The sequence below is a fragment of the Triturus cristatus genome, chromosome 1_2 (genome assembly GCF_964204655.1).
Source record: "Triturus cristatus chromosome 1_2, aTriCri1.1, whole genome shotgun sequence".
Lineage (NCBI taxonomy): Eukaryota > Metazoa > Chordata > Amphibia > Caudata > Salamandridae > Triturus > Triturus cristatus.
In genome coordinates, this window is record NC_140580.1 from 873529001 (window position 1) to 873549431 (window position 20431).

At 43.5% G+C, this 20431-nt stretch overlaps 1 protein-coding gene across 7 annotated transcripts in view; it reads right to left on the reverse strand.

Moving 5' to 3' along the window:
* The window catches only part of PLCH2 (phospholipase C eta 2), a 1499317-nt gene that overhangs the window by 218311 nt on the left and 1260575 nt on the right, over positions 1–20431 (reverse strand). For all 7 annotated transcript variants that reach the window (XM_085609277.1, XM_085609254.1, XM_085609273.1 and 4 more), the window contains one exon: positions 9180–9351. In XM_085609277.1, the coding sequence (XP_085465403.1) occupies positions 9180–9351 (172 nt within the window). The remainder of the gene's footprint in view (positions 1–9179; positions 9352–20431) is intronic.

Here is a 20431-nt window from a genome sequence, read left to right on the forward strand (position 1 = left end):
GTGGCATTTAGCTATCCCATAGTGCAAAAGTCTGCCCACTCCCCAAGATGGAAGCACCCCCTCTCTCGGGGTATGGAGCTTGGTAGCCCACCCTAGAAGTGTGGCGACCTGACAGCTCCAAGCCCAGTGAAAATCCGCTTTGGCAACTGTTTCCTCCTCTCTGTCCCCGACGTCAATCTATCTACCAGAACAAACAGTCATACTTCTCGTGTGTGTCCATCATTTAACCTTCAAGGGCAGCTTCCCCTTTGATGCTTGCCTTTTGGGCTCACACCATATGTAACTTCCTACCAGGGAGATGTAACACCTCTTCCAATGGCAGGCTTCTTTTGTGTCCTTACCTGGGAGTCATTCACACCTCTACCCAGGAGGGCAGAAGGATGTCATGTGGCATGCATCTGCGAATGGCCACTGGAAAACGTGGGCAACAGACTGGCAACTTACGGAAGTTGCCTTATACTCAAAAGTTACCTTAAATTCGACTTGGGCATCAAGTTGGGTTTATTGTAACAATTCTTTTAATACCTTGAAGTACCAACTTTAGTAGTCTCATTAAGAAGTTAGCACAACTGAGCTGTCAGCATGTAACCCGGTAGTTGCAAATAGGGCTACCAGCTTTTCTACAGTTAAAACATCAATTTGGGAATTTTCATATTAGGACCTATAAAAACACATGTCCCACTTTTTAATATACATCACCCTGCCATAGGTCTCTACAGGCCTACTTTAGGGGAGACTTTTATAAATTAAAAAGGAAGGTCTGGACCTTTCATTAGTTTGAATGGCAAAGTCGAGTTAGTAGTTTCAAACTGCTCTACACGTCTGTAATGGCAGGCTAGGAGACATGCTTTTACTTTGTCACATTCTTGATGGCACAATAAGTATCACAGTTCATGAGGGACACTTAAACACGGATGGGTCCTGGGTACCCCTGGTACCATTAACTAAAGGACCTACAAGTAAGTTAACGTATGCCAGTATGGTATAAGGCAATCAAACATAAACTTTTAGGTTCAGAGCACTGGCACTGAGGTCAGGGTAGCAGTCCTCAGTGCTCTCTCAAAGTTCTTATGCCAGTACCTAATTGTTAAAAAGTGGGGCAAAATGTGGGGGTGAACCTGCAAAAAGTAATTTCCTCACAGTGCTGAACATTTCTGGACTTTCTTTTACAAGCTTTTGCCGACACTCAAATGTGTTGTAGAGACAACTTCTTTTTAAAATGTATAACTGATGGAACATCCACCTTTGCTTTACTTTATTCATGTTAAACTGCAGCTGGGTTTGTAAGCGACTCACTGTCCAAGAATAACGTTAAATGCTCTCTCAAATCTAACCAAGTAGAGTCAAAGATGGAAATGAGAGGGCTGTGTAACAGTATATGTTCTTTAGTGCTCCACATGTAACACGTACTGATTGTTATAAGCATTGACCAGTACATCTGAGTCCCAAAAAAGGTAGACATGTCCAGTGAAAATCTACCTTTTAAATCACATCATAAAATGGGGTTGACTGCTGTATACCATGCAGCAGGGATCTTTGGTAGTACGAGGACTGGATTTAGGGTTGGTTGGTGTTGGAAAATGGAGGAAGAACTAAATGCACAGGCAAATCAGCTAGAAGAATTTCCTTCTCCATATTAACTCCTAAGACCGATGAACAGTCGCGGCCGGCATGACTCGTGGTTGGGGGGGTTGCACGGGGAGGGGGTCGCACGGGGATGAGGGTGGGTTAATAAAAAAAACTATTTAAACTTACCTTCGCCTCCGGTCTCGCATCACGTCTCCTCTCTCTGCTCCTCACAGGAAGCAGGCAGCCTCCCTCTCCTCCCCTAAGCCAATCACAACGCTGCAACGGCAGCGTTGTGATTAGCTGGGACGCCGACCCCACAGGCGTCTATGGAGATCCCATTTTCTCTATGTGGGCTGCATGCAGCCTACACAGAGAAAATGCAGAGTGCATATGACTGGTTTGGTCGGACCTGAGGCCGACCAAACAGTCAGCATCCACAACAATGGGCAAGCCACTCCTTCCCTGCCAGGAGCAAGACTGCCCACCAGCCCGCCCCCAACCAAGCCCTTCTGCTTTTTTCGCAATGCGAGAAGCAGAAACATAAAATGGTATTTATGATACCATTTTATGTTTCTGCTTCTCGCACTGCAGGAAAGTAAAGGTGCGACGCTCCTATGCCCGTGTGGAGGAGCCGCCCCTGCCGATTAATTGTTCCCGGTGGGATCTCTTCTGGATTTAGCACTTTCTCCTCAAATTGAAGAAAAATTTGGTCCACAGTCATTTTTTAGGAGCAATGTTTACTTTAATTTCCCAGATGGTGGCAGGTGGTTTGTGCAAGGTGTGCGTGTAACCAGATATTGCTCGATACAGATTTATCAGCATCTTACTTTGCCCATTTATTGCTTTGCCTCAATGGCAATGAGTACAGCCATATTTATTATACTTTTTATTCTTCCTTCCAGCTACTCCTGAGTCCAGCCCATCTGCTATTCCTGCATTAAGGGTAAAGGCGTCTGCTTGAGATGGCAGGAAGCAGAGATGCAATTTCTGGAGCTGTGCCATGTCAGGGTCCCTGAGTCAAAAGCAGTGAGAGAGTTTAACCGTGTTACAACAGATGAGGGAAATCAGCAGGCTGGATGGGCCAAGTTGCATTTATCTGTGGTTATTAAGCGTAGCCATTCCATTTAAAGGGGCCATCCAGTGCAGAGAAGAAACAGTTCCTTTGCCCAGTCCTGCATCTATAACAGTCACCAGCAGTGGGGACTTTAGAATGCTTGTTTGTTAGAAGATGGCGGCTGGGGTTTGGAGATCCACTGTGACATCATTCACTGGATGGCCCCTTTAAGTGCAGAGACAGAGTCCTGGACAGGCCTGCATTCTATCTCCTTCCTCTTGGAGCAAAAGGATTTGCATTGCTGAAGTTTATTACAAGCCGTTAAAGTCACACTGGTATAGTAGGCAGCAGTCCATGGGATCATGTTCTTTCTTCCATATGGGACGTGTTCATCCAAGTGTTAGCTTCTGTCCCTCTCACTCAGATCCTTTCCCTTCAATGACATCTTCCACTTTGCAGATGGTACCCACTACCCTTAGCAGTACAGAAACATACAGCAATTTGCAGCCAACGAAGAAATCACATCTGAACGTAGGGAAGTTGACCACCAACTGCTTCAAGCCATCACCAGGATCATTTGGCAATGTAAATTAGCCCTGTATGTCCTCCATTCATTGTATTAACTTTTGGGGTGGGGCTACGGAGCTCTAAGTGGTTGTGATGAGCAGCTGAGGTTGAAATTAAGATGCGCATGTCATATTGGCCATATTATTAATCTGGCCAACCTGACATGCGCAGTTCAGGCTTCCACATTGATGGCTGCCATTTAGCTGCATCAGCAAAGACACACACAACCCCATCTGTCTTCAATGGAGCATTGAGCTTAAATGCCCCAGCCAATCCTAGCACTGCTCTTATGCTGCTTAGTATTATTTGCAGCATAGGAGCAGTGCTTGCATTGGCTGGGCAGCTCAGGCTTATTTTTCCAGGCCAGGAGGAGTCCGAGAGAAAAGTTTGACTATGCTGCTGCGCACGAGGGATACCTAAACCCAGCAGTGCGACATAGTGGAGTACAACTCTTAAATCGGGAAAGGAAACTCTCTTTCCCTTTCTTTGTGCTCATTTTTATTAAATCCTCTCCCACCCTCTTTCCCTCCCCATCTATTTATTTTCACCTGCACAATCCTACTCCTTGGTCTCTAATGTTCACTCTTCTTTCTTTCCCTCGCTTTACCATCACCCTCGCTTCACTCTTAATCGATAATGAAAGCATAACCGGTCACTGGACTTAGAAACTGGGGCCGAGGTTATAGTCCATGTGTCAGTTCTACTTTGTACGTGATTCTGGGCAAATACACATTGTTAAAAATGAATGTTACGGCCTCAGGACTGGAATGTGAGCTTTTGTTGTGTAACTGCTTTGTAGCCGCCTATACGTTCCTGCCAAACTGTCATCCTGCATTATTTTTTAACATAAATTATTTGAAACCAGAAAGTGGGTTTATAAAATCTGCAGCTCACATGCAAAAAATTAATTACTTGCCCTCAGCCTCACCGCTTTTAAATTCCGCCAGCCGCCGCTGATGAAGGGTCTAACAACATTTGCAAGGGTTTGAACTGGGAGCTATTAGCTACACTTGCCCTTCACTTTCCTTTTTGATTTGACTTTTTGGAGAACAAAGGTGTGAGGGTCCGAGTATGGGTGCACTTCAGGGTGTGCAAAGTAAAGGCATGTTCTTTCCCAGTAATTGTAATTATATGGCGCTTACTATCCCTGAGAAGACGTCAAAGTGCTTTTCAGTGAGTAGCACGCTGCTCTGAAAGTCAAAAAGGATTAGTTGTGGACTGGTATAGGGAAATATGAGTTAATTTGAGAAGTAGACATATGAGTCTTTTAGATGGATTGAATACGATAATGGAGGGGTAACTATACGGTGATCAGGACTAAGCTACATAAGCGTAAGGCCCCACTCTAGGTTGCCTATATGTTTTCTACTGTGAGGCCCCTATATTCTTGAGTGGTGGAAAGCTGAGACCAAAGGAAATATGAGCCTCACTACTCCGAAAAATGTTTTCTTTTTTGTAATACATTATATTTAGATGCAGGATTTCATGAGTAATGTAAATGTGATCTGATTACGGATTTATGTGGAAAATTAACGAATTGAGACTTAAACGTGCAAGTTTTTACAGTTTTTTTATTGAATCTAAATCCACTCTACATCAGAGCCGCCTCCTTTCTTCTTGAATTCCAAAAGAAGCTGAAGACCTGTTTTTTCAATTAACCAACCTACCATAGGCAGGCCTCGGCACAAACACTTGCTCGGCGTCAGGATGCCCTCGTGGGGGGTAGTGCACTTTACCGATACACATAATATAACATGTGAGGTATAAAAGGCCAAGGTATACTGCTGTGATACAATAACACAAACATAAACGTATGTACAGATTGAAATTGACAGACAAAATAGAACAATAGAAAATCTAACAAGCGTTGGCATAGCCAAAAGGTCTCACCTTTGGGACATTATAAGTCTTTAGCCAGAGCTATTGGCTTAGCCAGTGTCTTTAATCTATGTTGCAGAGCATTGTGGGTGCTGTGCAGCATGTTGAAAAGTTATAATAACAAAGTGTTATTAGCACTTTTGTTACCTTATATATAATCAAGAAGACATTATGCACAGCTGAACGACCCTATTAAAAAACGAATTAACGTAAAAAATGTCTTCTAGGTTTTTTTTTCATTGCAATGATGGCAACTTCTTCCTGCCTGTTCTATTGCTTGTTTGTTTTCATTTTTTTTGTTTTGTGGGGCGGAGGGATGGACATAAACAACGGGAGGTTGGAGGTAGGGATACAGTACCTGAATTACAACACGAGCAGCCGACGGACACTAGGGGAGAATCAACAGATGCCAGATTCCGAGGGCAGACAGAGGTGGTGCTGAGGTGGTGGTGTGCTGGAGCAGAGATGATGCTCAGGTGGTCGTGAGGGATGATGAGGTGGTGGTGTGCTGGTGCGGGGTGATGCTAAGATGATGCTGAGTGATACTGAGGTGGTGCTGAGTGATGTTGAGTTGGTGCTCAGTGATGCTGATTTGGTGGTGCTGCACTGGTGATCAGGTGGTGCTGAGTTAGTGCTGTGCTTAGGTGATGCTGCTCTGATGCTGAGGTGATGCTGCGCTGATGGTAAAGTAGTATTGCGTTGGTGCTGAATTGCTGTTGAGGTGGGGATGTGCTGGTGCTGAGTTCGGGCTGTGCTGGATCTGAGGTGGTGCTGCACTGGTGGTGGTGCGCTGATGAGAAGGTGGTGATGTGATGATGCTGAGATGGTGCTGTGCTGATGCTGAGGTGGTAATGTGGTGGTATTCAGATGATGCTGAGGTAGTGCTGGGTGATGCTGAGGTGATGCTGTCCTGTTGCTCAGGTGGTACTTAGTGATGCAGGGTTGGTGCTGTGCTGAGGTGATGCTGTGCTGGTACAGAGGTGGTGCTGTGCTGATGCTGAAGTGGTACAGCGTTGGTGCTGAATTGCTATTGAGGTGGGGCTGTCTGGTGCTGAGGTGGGGCAGAGCTGGTGCTGAGGTGGTGCTGCTCTGATGCTGAGTTGGTGCTGCACTGGTGGTGGTGCACTGATGAGGAGGCGGTGCTGTGCTGATGCTGAGATGGTGCAGTGCTTATGCTGAGGTGGTGCTGTGGTGGTGCTCCGGTGATGCTGAGTGATGGTTAGGTGGTGCTAAGTGATGCTGAGGTGGTGATGAGTGATACTGAGGTGGTGCTTCTCTGGTGCTCAGGCGGTGCTGAGCTGGTGCTCAGGTGTTAGTGAGTGGTGCTAAGTTGGTGCTGTACTGAGGTGATGTTGCGCTGATGCTGAGGTGGTGCTGTAGTAATGATGAAGAGATGCAGCTTTGCTGCTGAATTGCTCGTGATGTGGGGCTGCTCTGGTGCTGAGGTGGGGTTGTACCAGTGCACCAAAGTGGAGGTGGTGCTGTGCTGATGCTGAGATGGTGCTAATGCTGAGCGTGTGCTGTGCTGATGCTGAGGTGGTGTTGCACTGATGCTGAGGAGGTGCTGCGCTGATGCTGAGGTGGTGCTGCGCTGATGCTGAGGTGGTGCTGCACTGATGCTGTGCTGACGTGGTGTGATGATGACATGGTGCTGAGTAATACTGAGGTGGTGGTGAGCTTGTGCAGAGTTGGTGCTCTGGTGGTGCTGAGTGATGGTCAGGTGGTGCTGAGTGATGCTTTAAAGGTGCTCAAATGGTGCTGCGGTGATGGTGTTCTAATGCTGAAGTAGTGCTGAGTTGCTTCTGAGGTGGCGCTGCACTTGTGCTGAGGTGGTGCTGCACTGGTGGTGTTGTGGGGCTGCACTGGTGCTAAGTTGGCACTGCGCTTGTGGTGTGCACTGATGAGGAGGTGGTGCTGTGCTGATGCTGAGGGGGTGCTGTGGTGGTGTTGAGTGATACTGAGGAGATGCTGTGCTGGTGCTGAGGTGGTGCTGAGTGATGCTGTGGTGGCGCTGCGTGATGCTGTGCTGGTGCTGCACTGATGAGGTTTGGACATTTGAGCTAAGGAAACCCAAAATGGTATAGGATGAAAAACAACATAGCCTCTGGGTGAAAAAATGCTTGTGAAACCAAAGACAGTAGAAAACAAGATAAGGACATGATTTGCAGCCCTCGGCTGAGCACGTTCAGAAAGCCAAAACAAGCACAGGCAAAAGACAAAATAGTTTGCCAAAACTAACTTATATGGGCGATAGTGAAGTGATCCATGTAACAGGGCCAGTCTCCAGGGTGTGACCAAAACAGCAAAAGGAGCAACAAATGTAAACTATTCACCAACGAAAGCAAGGAATTTCAAAAGGCTCATTGATTAACGAATCGAAACGAATGGGCTTGATGAAAGCCCATGCAATAGATACAGAATGTCACGAGAGACAACACATGCGCTTCCTAGGCGAGACCGAAAAAGGAGCAAATGAGGATAAGCAAAAACCAATTAATGTTATGTTGAAATGAAATGAAAAACAGATGATAAAACTATAAACAATATGGAAGTGAACGTATATAACAAAGAAAAACACTGAAAAATGTGAACTATTGTGTAAAGGGATTGCAGCAAAAAATAAAACAGCTTAACAAAAACTGAAGCCTTCCACAGAACCAAGTAGGAAAAGCTTGTTTGTTTGAAGAAATAATCCTTCTGAACAGTACAAAGAAGACAGAAGAGAGGGAAATTAGTTTAATAACAGAAACGGGGAAATGCTTGAGAAGGCAATTTCACTTGGAAATTGGAAGTCGTGCTGTGAGGTGCTTTGTAGGTTTTGCGGGACACACATGCATATCCGGTACTGCAGGGGGTAACCACTGCAAATATATTGAGGCACGGGCAAATTTACCATCAGTGGTGAGTCACATGGGAAAAAGAAGAGTATATAAGCCAAAGAGAATGACTTTTTCTAGCATCCAACATAAATTCCACCAGACCATGTTGGTTTCCAGACTCTGCAGTGGTCGTGATGTCATAAGCAGTCACGAATGGGGTTAGCTTTTAAGGGAAAGAGCTGAAACATATATACAGATACCAACATACTGATGTTTGCCTGAGAATCTAACGTGAAACCGATGGAATTTACTTATGGAGCAAATAACAGTGCATATGAAGGTTACCTTTTTTTTAACACAGTGGCAAGGTTTTCTGACATGGTGGAAATAGCGTAGAAGTTAGCACCGTGATAGGTTTTCCGCACCTCATTTGAACTCAATCAACAACAAAGGGGGTGCTGTGCTCTAGGACACTTGGATAATTCTTATAACAAACATACTCTATAGCAGCCATGGAACCCAGTTATAACAAAGGGGCATATTATCAAGAAACAGTGTTAAAATTATCGCCACTTTGGCGGCAGAAAACTGCCGCTAAAGCGGCGATAATGGGCTTGATAATATGCCCTTGGGAATTCAAATAGAAGCCCATGTTCTGGTGTCAACATGGGCTTCTATTGGAATTCTCTGCGGCATATTATCAAACCCATTATCGCCGCTTTCCTGGCAGTTTTCTGCCGCTAAAGCGGTGATAATTTTAACGCCTGTCTTGATAATATGCCCCCAAGTGAGTGCAGTGTGGAGATGTGCATCCACTTTCTGCTGCATGTGAAAAATGCCACCAAAGAAATGCAGCTGCTAAGTCAATCATTAACATAGCCCAATACATTGACAGTGGACTAACCTCTACTCACACGGCTAATCAAATCACATCTATGTTCGGTGATAGTCAGATCTGAACACTATTTAACTAAAGAAAAAGTTACTTATCTTCAGTAACGCATTATCTGGTAGAGACAATATCTAGCTGCAGATTCCTTACCTTTGAATTTCCCAGGTGTCAGATTGGATCATGTAACATTTGGGTGAGCAGTACCCTTGTGTGCTGTCGGGTGGCTGCATCTGGATCGAGACTGACGCCTGGGCAATTCAGTGGTAAGGAATCTGCAGCTAGAAGTCTCTATCAGATAGAAATGTCACAGGGTGTACTTCCACACACCATTAAATTTACACATAACAATCCATCATTTTGTCGCAGATGCTGCATAACCAAAGCGCTCTTGCTTGCCTACCTTCACTAAGATCTTGCCCTTCAGACTCTCCGGAGACGGAAGCTTGGTTAAGTCATCATTGTACATTGAGGAGAGGTTGAGCTTGTCTCCCAGTACTTCTACCAAGTACTGCGCCATCTTCTTCTGCTGGACAACACTGCAGTGGTTCTCAATGGACAGGATAACAGGGAAGCTGCAGAAAGCAAATAAAGTGCAGATTAAGTGTTGACCCACGCCTGATGTAATTCTAGCCACAGAGACAACTCACAGCTGGCTGGACATCACCCAGATTAAGCATTTCCGTTTTCCTGTCCTGCATTAGCTCATATGTTTACAGGCTCATATGGTGATGAGCACATTCCCCAAACCACACAGTTACTTTGAAAGTCTGGGAAAGCTGGCTATTTGTTCTGTCTGACAATTATCAGCTTATTAGAAGCACCGGCAAGTTTTGGAAACCCCCATTTCACTAGAGGGCTCTATGCCACTGTCTTAGCTGAATTCCTAGCAAGTCTCAGCGAAGAGCAATCGATACTGTTCTGTGTTTAAGCAACATACAACCCAGCTAATACCTGAAGTGTTACTAGGCTTCCCCCTACTTTTATTTCAGTGTTATGTCTACAGAGGAATCCACATTTATTCCTGCAAATAAGCTGTTGAATTATTTTTGCATACAGTTTGTGTGCTGCAGTGACTGAAAGGAGTTGCAAGAGGAACACACAAAGTGTGAAAGGAAAGTGCAGACCTTTTCTGGTTGGCAAACTGTGCTTAACTCGTGTTGGCGTTTGCCAGTTCTTGGCCCCAAAACGTATTTCTTAACACTGGTACTTATTTCTGACATTCCACCATATGGTGGTGTGGCCTATTTTTGAGCAGGGCATATCAGCAGTATTTTAATAATTCCAAGTACTTTAAAATAATAATAATAATGATAAGAAGAAGAAGAATAATGTCCAGGCCATTTTTACAGCCTTGTGTGATATGGAGAAGTAAATGTTCACATTTGTTGAAGTGTGATGGTCAGTCGGTAGTGTGCTCGCCGACATTTGACACCACTGACAGGCGCAGTGGGTGGTGCGAGTTGCAGTGGCCTTGTGTGAAATGCCTTGGCCCTTGGCACTTATGTTATTTTTTTACAAATTAAGCAAAGGTGGTAAAGTCATTGCTCTCAGACCTACAGCAGGAGCACAGCATAGATTTTCAGCAATCAAGGAAAATTAGCAATTTGTTTCCTTGGGCACGCCACATGCACTAAAAGAGGAAATACCTTCAACATTTTGTAGTATTTTGGTATCAGCATGAGATGGTGTCCTAAAGGTGCTTTCTTACATCACATTACGAAATATTTCAAGACCTAAAATATCTCAAAGATACATATAGATAGGTTATTAAGGGTTTACTACACTTACATTCACATATATGTGACCTAAACAGGCTCCTGAGTTGGATTAAACCTTTCATCTCCAGGGATGATTTTAATTCAGAGGTGCACTCTTTCGTATGGTAAAGTACTTCAGAGCTATCCCCAAAGTCCATATGGCTCATTTGAAGTCATTCCTGTGGCTATGTTTTATGTACCAGAAAGTTTACCCACATCATCCCAATGCTGATCACACTGAAATGGCTTCCATTGACACTTGGAGTATATTTAAACAGGTCTGCATGACGAAAAACAAGTTCACATCACCCACTGGTCGTAAATTCACCCCCTCTGGCTGCTCCTGCTTATTTGGAGCTCAGATAACCTCCTAATTCGAACCTTAATCAAGCATTGGCAAAGCCAATAGGTTTTGCCAATGTAAGAGGTATTGGCTTTGCCTATGTGTTTTAGCCATGTTGTGCACCAGTGTGGCTGCTTTTCAGGATTGGTAAAAGTTAGTGGCATAAAGGAGAGTCGAGTGTCATAGATTGGAGTCTTGTAGAGTAGAGTGGAGTGGCATAGAGTGGAGTAAAGTGGTGTAAAGTGGTGCAGAGTGGAGTAAAGTCACTTGGAGTGGCATAGAGGGATTTGCATACAGAGGAGTAAATTGTCACATAGTGGATTAGCATAGAGTGTCATGGAATAGAGTGTTGGGAAGTGTTGTGGAGGACATAGAGTGTTGTTGAGTAGAGTAGTGCGTCGTAGAGTGGAGTATAGTGGAGGGGTGTAGAGTGCCAGAGAGTGTCATAGAGTGGCGTGGCATAATGTAGAGAGCAGTGGAGAGGTGTACAGTAGAATAAAGTGGCATGGAGTAGCATAGAGGGTGTTGTGTAGAGTAATGTAGAGTAGTGTGGAGTAGACTGTTGCAGAGTAGGGTGGTGTACAGTGGAGTAGATTGACAAAGTATTGAGTAGCATAGAGTGGAGTGGAGTGTCGGAGTACAGTAGAGTGGCATGTTGTGGAGTGGCGTGTCATAGAATGTCACAGAGTGGAGGGGCATAAAGTGCAGAACAGTGTTGTGTAAAGTGGAATTGTGTAGAGTGGAGTGGTGTAGTGTGGAGTATGCATGGTGTGGTAGTGCACTGCCATTACAGACAACACATTTTCAATTGAAATGACCATTACATTTGCACAGAGATAACGTTTTAGTGGCAAAAGTATAAAGCGCTCAAATGACAATGTGTGGAAATGGCATTACCTAGTGAATTGATTGTTTTTTCATACATTAAAATATTTGTTTTTACCACACATCAAAATTACAACAAAAGTGCTTCATTTGTGCTTTCCTAATTCTGATATATTCTGAAATATCTACACAGTTCATTTAGAGACATTTAAATATTGTTATGTGCTGGAAAAAGCCTTTCCTTTAACAGCAAGACTGTCACATAAATCCTCCCACTTTGAAGTAATTGAAAGAAAAGTAAACAGGAAGTAGACAGAGCCTGTCATTTGACTTCTGTCCTTGAATGCACAGCAAATGTGACAAAATAAGAACAAGATTTAAAGTCCTGTTTACAGAAAATGAGCACTCGTGGAACTATTCAGAAAATAGACTGTGCTCCACAGGAGGGATGAACTAAAGCTGGACAGCCTAAAACAAATAAAGCCAGGAAATAGAAGGCAAGCAAATATGAGCTACAAAACAGAAAGCCAATGATAAGCAATCGGCGGAATGCATTCCCAGGGAAGCTTTCATAATGTCACCAAGAAGTTGTTATCAAACCAGACTGCTGTGCTGTCTGGTAGGCTTCGACCTAAAAAAACAGAATACTCAAACAAGTTTTCTCAGAGAGTTCATCCATGGCAGTGGTTCTTAACCTCCTGACTTCTGTGGACCCTCACTAAATCAGTTCTGACACTTTGGGACCTCCACTGAATCGTTATTGGAATCCAGAAACCCTAACTGAGTCGCTATTGGAAGGTGGGGATCAGGGTTAATCATTTCTGATGATTTGAACAGCAAGAATTACAGAAACAAACTTTCCTCACACCAAATACATAAATACAAAAATATTGTACTTAAGTTACCAACAAATGTATAAATAATGAACATTTTCATTTAAATGGAAAGGTTGGAGCTTTTCTAAATTCAATTGAGCCCACTCATAGACCATACTATATTCTGTTTGACACATTTGCACTTCTCCCACAAATCAAGCTGACAATGCTAACTTTATTTTTAGCCACCAATTTTAAATTCCTACACATTTACAGAACGTTTTCATTTTTTTATTTTACATTTTGCTTCTTTATATACACAATATTATCTGTTAATATTATTAAAATCTCTAAGCAATGGCGGACTACTTGAGAAGATTTTGCGCACCCCCAGGTGGCCATGGACTGTGCGTTAAGAACCATTAATCTATGGTATTGTGTACCTTTCCCCGTAATTACAATTTATTCATCCCATTGAGCTTTCAAAATAGAGCGGAAATACCTTCTTTAGCAACAACACCAAATCCTTCTTCATTCAAAGTTGGTTTAATGTTATGTCTGATGCCCTTAACCTTCCACCTTATCTTGTGACAGTGTCTACTACCAATGTCTTCTTCCTTTATTTTTAATGACCACAGTACGTATGTATATTTTAAGAATATCTTACAAAGGTTTTTGACCAAGTGTGTCCCCTACTTACTTTCCCTATGATTTACCTGTTGTTTTTTTTAAACTTTAAAAAAAAATGCTGTCACTGGTTACCTACGTGTCTATGCAAAGTGTTCTGCTACATTTTGTTGCCTGGAATGTACTATATACAACTGGAAACAGAAAAATATCTAAATGAATAACGTCGTCTTGTACAAATATTGTATACTTCTAAATCAAACTATTAGTACATGTAGTGCACACGCTTATGCAAAGGACTTTTTAATCTGCTTCTAGTCATTAGTGTATTTCGTCCAGTGCAAAGTAAAGTAGATGAAAAGTTCTTGAATTATAGAAAAGTGGTACAGAACAATGTCTACATTCCCAACCTGTTTATTAAAAAATGCCACAATTTCATGCAGGCGCGACATATTCAGCTTTTGCGAGTAAACATCTCCAGAGGTGTGCTGTTATCGAGTTGCAGTTAGCAACAAATGTATTTGAAGAAAAGGAAACGACCATACTAACAAGTCAGCTGCACGTCAATGGAAGGCAAAAGACGGGTCAGCCAATCAAATGGCTTCCACGCGCTTATTAAGAGCTTTTGTTGATTTGCTTTGATCGTATAGTATCTAAAAACGACATAAAGGTGACAAAGACGCAGATTGGGTATACCTGTGGGTCGGAGGAATCTTCGAGCGACCGGCGCTTACAACCTTAATGCTCACATGTCACCAGAAGTTAACAATTGCAGATTGCTTTGTCCAACTCCGCGAGCCCCCAACACCTTCAGCTAGGGGTTAGAGGCACATAATTGATGGATAGACAGGCTAATAACAGGTTAGTGGCCTGAGAACAGGAAAATAATGTTTAATTAAAACAATTAGGATAGTGTCGTGGGTTAGGATGAATGCGTGGTGTGGGAAATGTTGTGAAATTGATTATCACTAGTGATGGTTAGGTGAATGGTGAGGCAAGTTGAAGGCCAGGAGGAAATGTGGGCACCTTGCCACTTTTGGAAAGACTGGAAATGTGCCACCTCCGAGGTGCAGGATTTTGTCTCATGGATTTTTAAGGATTGTTCAGGTGAGCAGCCGTTTCGACTCTATCTTGCTGAAGGCTTACTTTTTTTTAAGTAAGTATGTTAATTTTCTGTATGAAGCACTTTGTGGATAATGTGCATTTGGGCAGGAACTGACTAGGAGACAGTTTGACAAAGGAGAGCACGTCCCCCAACATTTCACAACTCCACTAAAGACCTTTTTACACCTGTAGCAACTTGGAAGTAAGGTTCTCCAAGGCAGGTTATCCAAACGTAACTGAGCAAATGAACTCATAGATTCTAGTTGGATGTAGGAAAGGAGTTTGGCAGGAACAAGGGCATTAACGGGACCAGCAATTTGAGGGTGTTTCAAAAAGTCAGTGATCTTTTTGTGTGCCAGGAAAGCAGAGCTGGGAACAAAATCCTATTGATTGTGCCTGTGGGTTTATGTATGTGCTTTGTGAGCAGTTGAAGCACCTAACTTGACTTTGCTTTGGGACCTTATTAGCAAAAACTCTGTCTTAGGGCCTCATTACGAAGTCGGTGGGATAGCATTCCGACCAACTCCTTGTCGGAATTGTTTCTGACCGACTCAGGTTTGGGGAGTCCGACCAACCGATTATGATGGTTCCGAACACCATTCGGTCGGATTCCCATTGACTTTAATGGGTGCCTGGGTTCCAATCGACAACACAGGCTCCCATTGCAAAAAGGGGTGGTTGCGGAAACCCCTGCACCCTGAGGGAGGCACACCAAGGTGCCTGCCACACTGTGCATGGTCTGAAAGAGGGGTCCCATAGGTACCCCCATGGGTCCCAATCAGAGGCTGCCCGGTGAAGGGGGGGCCTGCTAGGGGCCCCCAAAGTCAGTTTCCGACAGACTTTTCATGTCGGACAGACCGAGTCAGAAAGGCTGTCAGAATCCGACATCGTAATCGGTCGGTCGGAAACGCTGTCCATTGAGCTGCACGAATCGGCTCTGACAGACTCAGATTCTCCGAATGCCAGTCAGAACCGAGTCGGATTGACCGAAAGGTTTCCTTCTATTGTAATCGGTCAGTCGGAAATGTTTCTGAGTCAGTCAGAAACATGGGTTCCGACACGGGTTAGGAACATCCGAATGCCATTCGGAGTCTTTCCAACCGACATCGTAATAGGCCCCTTAGTGTCCTTGAGACCATGCCAGTGAGCTGAAATTCATTTTGGAAGAAGATTATGCAGTTGGCCAGTCACCTGACATCTTATGTTTAAAGTATGTTGAGGAATAGTTGAGTGGTGTGTGCATATTTAATGATATGGCACTAAGGGGACACAGACTGAACAGAATGATGAGTTGATAAATAATATTTGAATGTTGAAATTGGCATTAAATATAATTGTTTTTGCTAGTGATATGTATGAACAAATGGGACCATTCAAAAAAGTAAGTGACACTTGTGAGTAATTTACAAGTGTAATTTTATTCTTACAGTTTTGTTTAAATGGACTACTTTTGGCTATTCACAAAATTTGAGTGCAAAGTTACGAAAAAATGTGGACGTACATGTCTCCACTCTCTGAAAAAGGGTTGAATATAACTTAATGTTAAAAATGTATAAACTTAGTACATATGTTTAATTTAATTTTCAATTATTGTAATAACTTTTTGTTAAAAGAAATTTATGTAACAATCCATTTTATTAAATATAAGAAGGTCTACACCACCATGGTGGGGATCTCTCAACGAGAGGTCATCCGCATTAAGGAATGCTAGCAAATTAAAGTCCTATGTCTGATTCTAGATGCCATCTTTTTTAGAATAAATTGGGAATCTGACATTTTCAAGTTATTCAACAAAACAAATATTCAGTAGACTTTTATGCAGAAAAAAGAAACAGTATGACTTAAAAGCAATCAATATCTTCCTTCAACTCTCTGAATGAAGCTTGGAAGATATTTTGGAACCTTCACAAATGTCTTCTCAAGTCTATTACCTACAAGGGTTTCATTCAATGCGATGGCATTTCACCCCATTTCTGGCCGGTCAAAGAAGCAGTTAGGCCTTGGAAGAAAGTGTTACATTTGTTAGCTGGTTTTAGTACTCTTTTACTCTTATTTTTAGTTTCGTTGCTGTTTCTGTCCAAACATAAAGTGTTGTGAACATTCCTTCTTTAAGGAAATAAAAAGTACAAACCTTTTATTTTCCTACAGCTTAATAGCGTGCGAATCTATTGCTATTTGCTCATTCTTCTTATGCCATTTTATATAACATGAACTGTGCAAAACAATGTAAAGTGCACTCTTTCAATACAAATATTTCATTTATTCATATGTGAATATCGTTCCACACTGCACCTGTGCTTTCTTTACGTGATAAAAATGGCAGATATGACTATAACTCAACGTATGGTACTCAATCTACTAACCTCTGACGGACAGAAGGATTCATCTGCCTCGCCAGGTTTCTAGGGAGATCCAGGACTTCATATCTCCTTAGTGGAGAACGATCAGCTCACTGAGCAATCCTGTTGACTAGCAATATGTGCACCACCTACCACTGCACTACCTCTAGTAGTGCTGTTGCCACCCTGCTTAAACCACCCATTGAGGCTTTAGCAGTTACTTCCCCCAGTTGCCTCCCATTTTCTTCCTAGTTCCCTTGTTATTTTGTCTGGACGGGAGGGTGTGGGGGAAGGAGGGAAGGCACTGCTATGCCTGGCACGCGGACACGGAGAGGCACACTTTTATCAACCTTCAATTAATTTTGAGCAACACTCTAATTAGATTATTCTGGGATACAAAGAAATAATCATGACGAGGATAATGAACGGGATATCTGTGGCAGCATTGGAATGCATGCCTATTACTCACTTTGAAATATGTATTTTATGCTTGTATCCAGTAATTGAGAATACTAGCGCAAAGCGTGAGGCCAGTCGTTTGCAAGAGAATTCTGCACGGATAAGACTCAAACAGATAATAGATCCTGATACATGCAATATATAACGGCATTGGAGAGTTAACTGTAGGATTACATAAGGAGAGGCGAATATGAAGGTTTCATCAAGATATATGTTGTTTAAAAAGTACAGCTTTTACTCCTTTTTAGATTTGGCAGTAGCCAAGACCTTTTGATTTTACTAAAATTATATGTTTAATATACTTACCGTTAGATGGGTTTAGGCTGGCCTCTTCACCAACTGGTGCACTACTGTGTCAGTCACATCACAGACAACACCATACAGAATGTGGCAGTGGGTCAACCCCCGTCAGCCATTGGCTAACTTCACCATGAGTGAAAAGATTCTGCCCGTTCACAAGGTGCACCTCCACACACAAAATGAAGTTCTCTCCAGTTTCAGGGACTAGTATGGCAATGCATGCTTTTTGACACAAAAAATTGTTTTTGCTTCGAGCCATTTCTTTAAAATTATTAATGGTGAGCTTCCCCAACAATAAAGTTTTGCAAGGGCAATAACAAAATAAAACATGCATCGACAAAGCCAAAATGCTGATAGCCATTGCCAGACCTATTGGCTTTGCCAGTGCTTGTTTGACAAAGACTCAATTGGGGTAACCTGTGAACAATCAACAACAATTGTTTTCCTAGACACCAAATAGTGCCAAACGGCTAACAATATGGGTAACTCTGCCCTATTATGGTTTAATTTGAGAGGGAAGAAAGTCATCCACTCATGAGAGACAGACACCCAACAGTTTGGTATCACCTGGGACTTCCCCCAGACACAATTAAATATCATCAGCACTCTGTGGACAGAGATCTGGGGCCTGATGCAGAGACCACACTGAAAACCCCAGTGTGAATGCAGAATCTTAACTTTTAATGTACAGGTAATGTGCATTCAAAATTGCAATTCGGCGCCGTAATCGTTTGCCAATTGCAATGGAAAGGAGATGTTAAATGGTCTTTCCTCCACCCGTGTGAATCGCAATGGAATGCACAAACACTTTGTGACTGGTTTTGTGGTTGCAAAGCATGGATTGGTGAAAGCCTGCTTAGGGCAGGTACTGATTCACGAATGGCAGAGGAGAGTAGCCCCACTGGTCAGAGTCAATCACAGAAAAATAAAATGAGAATAAAACCGTAACATAATTTACTTTTTTTCTGTGACTGGCTCTGGCTGGCATGCCTGTGTATGGCGGGGTGGGGGGCGGGCCATGAAAGGGAGGAGTGGTGGGCACCTAGAAGTGTGCATGTAAGTTTACAGACATGCACACTTCTATTTCTCCAATCCAGTTGTGTTCACAGCCGGGTTGGAGAAAAGCCGCAGGCTCTCAGGCAGTGTCTGAGTGGCAGACCACGCCACTCAGACCAATCCTGCTGCTGGTATCATAGCATGAGAGCAGCGTCGGGATTGGGTGGGGAACCTGTGCTTTCCAGTGACTGTGGGAGAGAAGCTCTGGGGCGTTGGTGACAGGAACAGGCATGTTTTATTTTATTATTGATAAGATGTCGAGATTTGACAGCTTTCACTCTGCTTGTGCAGGAATCAAATATCAGGAGGTGCAGGAAGAGATGATGAAACAATTGCGATGTATCACTGTTTATGGTATTGAGGCCCCGTCCCTTGAATACAGGCACAGAGTGAATATGAATGCTTAGTTAGAGGCATGCAAACCTACATCCAAACATGCACTACTTTTCACAATGAATGGCAATCCAGTTCCAGCCTCATTAATATTCACGAGGGGGCAGATAGCATTTTTTTGCACACTAAAAACTAGGTAAGTGTAAATCTCAAAGAATGCACTTACCATCCGTAGAAGCACCAGTCTCCAAGGTCAGAGCCTACCCAATCAATTACAGGGAGGAAAACAGACCTGCGGAGGTAATACAGATTTTGTATGAAAAGCCCTCACTCACCAACCTGGTTGGTGACATGCTTCATCATCGGGCCCCACCGGGCATGGCCGAGTGCCATCCCAGTGTGCTGCAACGCCAGGTTACTTCGGAGCGGGATTGTGTGTGGTGATAGTGAATTTAAAATTCCCAATTGAGTCAAAAAAAGTATTTTATTCGTTTTGCTAATTGGAAAATTAAAACATAATAAAAAGGAGTGATGGTCAAAAAAATAACAGACCGGATTCACTCCGTGGCGGTCAACATGTTTCTGCCTTTATGTGTAGTTTACAGGCTTTCTTCAGGACCAGAGTGGAAGTGTGGGTGCCCCGGTGGTGTGAACGCACTAAGGTTCACCCTCCCGTGGGCTGCTGTGTGAAAAATAATATAAAACACAGGGAAAAATCCGCCAAAAGCTATAATGGTGGAGAGAAACGAGTTTATTCTAAAATGAAAAGGAGACATACAAACACAAGACAAAACACAATAGAATCGTAAATGTGCGTAGTCAAAACATTATCAAGCGCCATATTGTAGGCTCAAACAAAGTGCGTGGATGGGGACAGTGCCAGTAGTCCGTACCTTCGGTGCATCAACAATGTGCTAGCAGTGCACCTAGAATTAGCCCGGTACTGGTGTCAGGGAAGTAAAGGACTTCACCTGAATAGCGTGACTAGCAATGTATCACGGAATAAACGTGGAGTCCTAATGCTACGTGTGAGACTATAAACCTAGCAAGGTCCATTGGAACAATGAACGCGGCCTGTGAAGCATTCCTGGTAGGTAGAAATGCCAAGGGGAATAGAGAGGTTCTTACTGTGAGGCTAGACTGTTCGTCGCCTCAGGGATCCCGGGGGAGAGGTGCGAGCAAATATGGCACACCCTGGAGGAGAAAAAGAAGAAAGAGCGGCCACGAACGGCTGAATAGTAGAAAAACAAGCCGAACAGTACTGTGAGCCTTACCAGAAGAAAATAAGAGCCAGAAGGTACACCTACGCCCTCGCTGCTCGGCACCCGTTAGGAACCTACACCGCCTCAAGCCACCGGGTCCGGGGAGAGAAGAGACCTGGTGCGAGGCTCCTAAAAACAAGAGTGCGAGAAGGAAGCCCGTCGGTGATTGGGCAGCACCTCGCATGCTGAGGTCCAATTGGCTGAGCCCCGGCCAATAGGCCGCCAAGAGGCAAAAGGCTCGACGATAAATTACAGGGACAGAACCTCCCAAGCTGTGTGCTGATAGGTTAAAGCACAACCAATAGAATGCCAGGAATACAGGGAGGCTCGTCCGTAATTAGAAAAAACAGGGCTTGATTAAGAAAACTTTATGCAGTGCAAAGCGGGGACGCATGAGCACGCTTGACACCACGGAAACGTGTGTAAGATTAA